General features: G+C 52.4%; 1 protein-coding gene across 3 annotated transcripts in view; it reads right to left on the reverse strand.

Annotated features, from left to right (window-relative positions):
* Window positions 1-6,452, reverse strand: part of SLC25A19 (solute carrier family 25 (mitochondrial thiamine pyrophosphate carrier), member 19) — a 20,376-nt gene extending 13,924 nt beyond the window's left edge. Inside the window, exons 1-6 of one of the 3 annotated variants that reach the window (XM_011944925.1) lie at window positions 6,359-6,438; window positions 5,559-5,596; window positions 5,383-5,456; window positions 3,383-3,552; window positions 3,054-3,209; window positions 174-344 (exon numbers count right to left, since the gene is read on the reverse strand). In XM_011944925.1, the coding sequence (XP_011800315.1) occupies window positions 174-344; window positions 3,054-3,209; window positions 3,383-3,514 (459 nt within the window). In that variant the 5' untranslated portion in view covers window positions 3,515-3,552; window positions 5,383-5,456; window positions 5,559-5,596; window positions 6,359-6,438. Of the gene's footprint in view, window positions 1-173; window positions 345-3,053; window positions 3,210-3,382; window positions 3,553-5,382; window positions 5,457-5,558; window positions 5,597-6,358 lie in introns of all 3 variants that reach the window. The other 2 variants (XM_011944769.1, XM_011944848.1) reach the window with 2 other exon arrangements.
* Window positions 6,453-6,917: the final 465 nt, after the last annotated feature.

The raw sequence follows: 6,917 nt of genomic DNA on the forward strand, positions 1-6,917 counted from the left end.
GCTGAGATCCGGCCACTGCACTCCAGCTCCGGCGACAGAGCAAGACTCCGTCTCAAAAACAAACAAACAAACAAACAAACAAACAAAAACAAATAAATAAAAACTAAATAATGCAACCCTTGTGACAACACCTTCCTTATTTGGGCTACCTCATCTGGCCCCTGGTCACTCACCTTGGGCTCACCCTGAGCTGCAAAGCGGGTGCGCAGAACATCCACAGGGTGCACAGTGAGGGTGGCCATACAGGCAGCCAGGCCACCACACACAAAGTGCACTGAGAATTCCCGGGCATCGCACACGCTGCCTCTGTGGACCAGCTCCGTCAGCATTTCAAACGACAAGAACTGGAAGAGTAAGTGAAGAAGTCACTGACAGCCCAAAGGATGAAGGCGAGGACCAAATACTCCCCAAATACATCACCTGTGACCTGGCTGGGGCCCAGGTGGAGGGGGGAGGAAAAGGTCAGGAAATATTCTTCTTGAGCAGTGACAGCATATGATAAATATAAAATTCTATGTAAAACTCAGATGTCATTTGACACTTGAGTAGAGTCAGACACTCAAAGGTTTAAGAAGATATATGGGGGCCAGGAGCAGTGGCTCACGCCTGTAATCCCAGCACTTTGGGAGGCCGAGGCGGGCAGATCACAAGGACAGAAGTTCGAGGCCAGCCTGGTTAACATTGTGAAGCCCTGTCTCTAATAGAAATACAAAAATTAGCCGGGCATGGTGGCAGGCACCTGTAGTCCCAGGTACTCGGGGAACTGAGGCAGGAGAATCACTTGAACCCGAGAGGCGAAGGTTGCACTGAGACAAGATCATGCCACTGCACTCCAGCCCCGGCGAGAGAGCAAGACTCGGTCTCAAAGAAAAGACTGGGTATAGTGGCTCACGTCTGTAATCCCAGCATTTTGGGAGGCCGAGGCGGGCAGATCATGAGGTCAGGAGTTGGAGACCAGACTGGCCAATATGGTGGAACCCCATCTCTACTAAAAATACAAAAATTAGCCAGGCGTGATGGCATGTGCCTGTAACCCCAGCTATTCGGGAGGCTGAGGCAGAAGAATCGCTTGAACCTGGGAGGCGGAGGTTGTAGTGAGCCAAGATCGTGCCACTGCACTCCAGCCTGGGAGACAGAGTGAGGCTCTGTCTCAAGAAAAAATAAATAAATAAAAGATACATGAGAAAAATGTATATCAGAAAATGTCACTGGCTAACTTAGTTTTCTGAGAACTGGGAAAGACGGCCATGCTCTGATTCCTGCAGGGATCCCTTCCATGCAGCTGGCGGCGGCACTGTTCGAGAATCATTCTTTTCTGGGGCAGATTCTTTCGGGAGCATGTTCAACAGGGTGACCCCCTTACATTCAGATCTCTGTTTTCTTGTTTTGTTTTTGTTTTTGTTTTTAGAGACGAGAGTGTCGCTCTGTCACCCAGGCTGGAGTTCAGTGGCACGAACACGGCTCACTGCAGCCTCCACCTCCTGGGTTCCAGTGATCCTCCCACATCAGCCCCTCAAGTAGCTGGGACTACAGGTGCATGCCACCATGTCCAGCTAATTTTGGTATTTTTTGTAGAACCAGGGTTCCACTATGTTGCCAAGGCTGGTCTCAAACTCCTGAGTTCAAGCGATCTGCCTGCCTTGGGCTCCCAAAGTGCTGGGATTACACACATGAGCCACCGAGCGTGGCCCTGTTTTGCTTTTTGAGACAAGGTTGCATTCAGTTGCCCAGGCTGGAGTGCAGCGGCTCGATCATAGTTCACAGCAGCCTTGACTTCTCTAGCTCAAATTATTCTCCTGCATCTGGAATAACTGGTGCTAGAGGTGTATACCACCATACCTGGCTAATTTTTTTATTTTTTATTTTTAGTAGAGAGGAGATCTCGCTATGTTGCCCAGGTTGGTCTCAAACTCCTGAGCTCAAGCCATCCTCCCACCCCAGCCTCCCAAAGTGATGGGATTACAGGTGTGAGCCACTATACCAGGGCTATGCTCAGATCTTCCTTCAGCCAACTCAAGATGGCCTGGCTTCTTTTCTTTTTTTTGAGACGGGGTCTGGCTGTGTCGCCCAGGCTGAAGTGCAGTGGCATGATCGTGGTTCACTGCAACCTCCACCTCACCTCCCGGGCTCAGGTGCTGGGATTACAGGTGTGAGTCACCGAGTCCGGCCCAGGCCTGGCTTCTTGAGACTATCCTATTGCTGTATTTATTTGTCATGCTGCAGTATCTGTTTGCAGACAAGTGCAGAGACAGGATTGCAGGACATGTCCAGCCAGTAAACACCTGACTTGGGCGGTCACTGTGATGTCACAGGAGGAGTAGGCAGGGACGTCTCTGGCACTAGCTGCCTAGGTGGGGGTCGTGGCTCTGCCATTTTCTAGCTAGTGACTTTGGTTGGGTTAATTGTGTAAGCTCTGTCCACCTCAGTCTTCTCATGCGTGACATGGGAGGGACAACAGCCCCTACCTTGAGGACGGCTGTGACTGTATGTGAAGTGCTTCCAACAGGGGCCTGGCCCATGGTTTGCACTGTACAGGGCTGGTTCTTACCATGTCTACTGCATAAAATCACACGCTGTGCACTATGACTACACTGGTGCTCCAGTGAACGAAGTGTGAGCTCTAACCCTAGCCCTGCCATGTGCAGGCTGTGTGGCCTGACAGCTGACTTCACCTCCCTGAGATCCACATGACACCTACCCTGCCCTCCTCATGATGGTGTGGTGAAGTTCACATGAACCACATATGTGAAGGTGGCATTTCAAAAATTGAAATGCATTAGTGCTGTCCTTCGCCAAGCCCCACAGAAGGCATGACATCCAATCAGTCTCCAAGATGCAACATCTAAGTCACACAGGATAGATGCGGGGACACAGGGGAGGGGGTGCCTACCAGTACAGCTGGTCAGGAAGGCTCCCGGGTGAGGCAGGTGGGAAGTGTAGGGCCCGCCTCTCCCGTCCTGCCCTACGCGGCATTCCTGCTTGCCTCACCCTCCCTCTGCTCCTCCATTGAGCAACGTGACCTCAGAGGCCTGGCCAGGTCCCCTGCCACCTACTTGGACAGCTCCATAGCCTATGGAGAGAATCTGAGCGGGGATGTGTCCTTTCCAGAAAGCTGTCAGCCCCTCCTCCTGCAGAATCTGCCTAGAGGCCTGGAGGATGCCATGGTACTTTGCGTTGGGGTCACTTCGAGACAGGCGCTCATGCTGAAGCTAGGAATCAAAATAAAAAAGGTCAGGACAGCGGGGTGGGCTGGAATGTGAAGGGGAACTTTCAGAAAAGGCAAGCCCTTCATCTGGATAGAATTCCAAGTTTTAGGAACTGCTTTTGCAAGAAAGGCTAAACTTGTCCTCCAGTCCATTGCATGGAAAAGGGGGAAGTGTACCTGGAAACGGATCTTGATGACGTCGAAGGGACTGATCAGCGCCCGAGTGACAAGTCCAGACACAGACCCAGCCACTGCCACCTGGAACTTGGTGTTATTCCTGCCATCTGGTTTGGGGTCATAGCCAACCATCCCTGCCTCTGGCCCACACAATGTCCATCAGTATCAAGCTAAATGCAAGAGATACGGAATAAACACCAGGGAAGTTTCTTACAGTCTCTGCTCAGATACCACCTCCTGAGAGCAGCCCTCCCTGACCAGACTGGAGTTCAAGTCAGGAACTCCAGGAGTTCAAGAGCTCAGGAGTTCAAGACCAGCCTGGGCAACACTGCAAAACCCCAACTCTACAAAAAATACAAAAATTTTAAAATAAAATAAAATAGCACTTGTTTTATTGTTCTTTACAGTACTTATTACTATGGCATATTCGTTTACTTTTTTAGAGATAGGGTCTCACTCTGTCGCCCAGGTTGGAATGCAGTGGTGCCATAACTCACTGCAGCCTTGAACTCCCGGGCTCAAGTGATTCTCTTGCCTCAGCCTCCCAATTAGCTGGGACTTACAGGTGCAGGCCTGGCTAAGTTTTTTTATTTTTGTAGAGATAAGGTCTCAATATGTTGCCCTGGCTGGTCTCGAACTCCTGGCCTCAAGTGATTCTCCTGCCTCAGCCTCCTGAATTGTTGAGAATACATGCATGAGCCACAGCGCCCAGCACACCATGGGTTATTTATACAGTACATTTGTTTCTTGTCTCTCTCCCTGACTAGAATGTAAACCCATGGAAACATGGCCTTGGTCTCATTTGTTCACTCGTAAATTTCCAGTTCCTGGAATAGAGCTCATCATGGTAAGTGCTTAATAATATTTGAGAATTGAATGAACAGGCTTGATAGGCAACTGTTGGTCCCAGAGAGCAACTGGCTTTCCAAGACATCTGGCAACTTTATAGCGAACTCCTGCTCACTGAGTGAGACCACTCAAGTGTAAAGCTGAGGGACTGAAGGACATGCAGGGCTAGAGAACAGGGATTGGGATTCGTTAACAATCCCCCACTGTCCAAAGGAAGAGCCCTGAGGCCCTGAGCCCCTTAACCTTTTCCTTTCCCCTTCTGCACACACCTCAGGCCTCCCGGGCACAGTGGGGCCATGCTATCCTAGCAAATGATGCTTCTGGCCAGGCGCGGTGGCTCATGCCTATAATCCCAGCACTTTGGGAGGCCAAAGCAGGCAGATCAGCTGAGGTCAGGAGTTCAAGACCAGCCTGGCCAATATGGTGAAACCCTGTCTCTACTAAAAATACAAAATTAGCTGAGTGTGGTGGCGGGCGCCTGCAATCCCAGTTACTCGGGAAGCTGAGGAGGGAGAATCAGATGAGCCTGGGAGGCAGAGGTTGCAGTGAGCCGAAATCAAATCGCGCCATTGCACACCCGCCTGGGCGACAGAGTGAGACTCCGTCTCAGAAACAAAACAAAACAAAACAAAACAAAAAAGTACCGGGCGCGTGGCTCACGCCTGTAATCCCAGCACTTTGGGAGGCCAAGGCGGGCGGATCATGAGGTCAGGAGATCGAGACCATACTGGCTAACACGGTGAAACCCCGTCTCTACTAAAAAATACAAAAAATTAGCCAGGCGTGGTGGCGGGCGCCTGTAGTCCCAGCTACTCGCGAGGCTGAGGCAGGAGAATGGCCTGAACCCGGGAGGCGGAGCTTGCAGTGAGCCGAGATCGCGCCACTGCACCTCCAGCCTGGGCGGCAGAGCGTCTCAAAACTAAAAACAAAAAAACAAAGACAATGACGCTCCCGGGCTCCCCTGACTCACACCTACTGACCTCTTCAGCCTCACTCTGGACCATTCTTCCCCTTCCCTCACTTAACCAGAGTGGTCTGACTGCTTCCGCCCAGTTCCTGGAAAACTCGGCAAGCGCTCCTATCTACTGCCTTGCCTGTACTCCTCCAGTTTCCTACGTCTGAAATGCAGCCCCATCTCAGCCCCTACTCACTTTTTCAAGGCTAGCTCCTCTCATCCACCAGAGCTCAGCTAAAAAGCATCCTTTCCAGGAGATGTACTTTTTTCCTTTTTTGTAGAAACAAAAAACAAAAACAAAAAAACAGTAACACCTATATACGCTCTGTAGAGTTGTACAAAGCATAAAAAGAAGTCTGTAACCACACACACATCAACAGGTAGTTGGTAACTGATCACTGGGAGAAGGGCTGGGAAGGGAAGAAGGAAGGTAGACCTGTCGATGTAATTCTATATTGTTTGAATTTGTTATGGAAAAAAAAAAAATCCCTAAATCTAGACTTCAGAATTACCCTAGTTCTTGAATACTTGTATTAGCAGGGGTGGGGGTGGGGGAGGAGGGGGAATACTGCCTACAGGATGACAGCCTCCACCCCAGACATCAATTCCTTGTCACCTCTCACCCACCCTGGAACTCCTCCCCAGGCGCCCATGAGGAAGTTTAAACATGCGGCAAGCGACTGAGAGGCAAAACCTCTCCGGGGGTTACCCAGGGACCGCTCAGGTCACACAGAGCAGTGTCAGTTTCCCGCCCATCTGGGCAGGAAGGAGGAGCAAGCCCGAATGGCAGGTGTCCTGGATCGGTGTCAAGAGGAGACCGGAGCATAGCAGGCTCTTCCCGGTGTTCGGGTGCCCATGTGCCCAAGGGTTCAGCTGAACAGCTCTGCAGAGGTCCCCGCGTGGGTACTTAGGTGTCCACGTGTGCCTCGGGGTATGTTTTTTCTCCCCGAGTCCGAGGGGACGCCCTGGAGCTCAGGTGCTCAAGGGCGTGCTCGGGGCTCTGCCGCTGGTGTCCCTGGAGATGCTTCTCGGGTCAGGTGTGACACGTGTGTACACAGTCCCCGCCCCCTCGTAAGCGCCCGGGTGCGTGTGCTCCCTCCCTACCGCCCTGCGGAGCGAGGGTGCAGGTCCCCGAGAGGACTGCGAGAAGGACGGAGGTAGAGGTTACTCACACGGCTCGGCGGGTGCGGCCCGGCCACGCGCGCTCTGCTCTCTCTAGCACCTCGCGCAGTCTTAACAGCTAAACTCTACTGAGCTCGAACGAAAAGTGGCGGTCTCCTGGGCCAATCACCGCGCAGCTCCCCGCCAGACGCTGGACCAATGGTTTTGCGCTTGAGGTCTGGCAACCGCCTCCCGCAAGGTATCACTGGGTAATGTAGTCCTTTGCAACCAAGGGCAGGTCCGCTGGACGGCGCACAGCCTCCTGGGAGATGTAGTCCGGCTGCTCGCGGGCGCGCGAGGGCTACGGACGCGTTAGAAGGAGGCGGCTTGCGAAGCCGGGCTGCGACCTTAGGGGTCGCCGTGCTCTGGCGTGTGGCTCGAAAGTCAGCCTGCAGGCGGGGTCCAAGGTTAGGGCGCGGTGAACTTGACGCGCTTTCCTTAAACTCTGTTAATGACAGAACACGGATAATCTCAACTTGGTAAAGATGGCAGGAAGCCTAGCAAAAACCTGGAGGACGTGGGGGAGAGAATAGATGAGAACAGTCTCCTCGGGGACAGGGAGGGCAAAAA

Source organism: Colobus angolensis, unplaced genomic scaffold, assembly GCF_000951035.1.
Source record: "Colobus angolensis palliatus isolate OR3802 unplaced genomic scaffold, Cang.pa_1.0 Scaffold1, whole genome shotgun sequence".
Classification (NCBI taxonomy): domain Eukaryota; kingdom Metazoa; phylum Chordata; class Mammalia; order Primates; family Cercopithecidae; genus Colobus; species Colobus angolensis.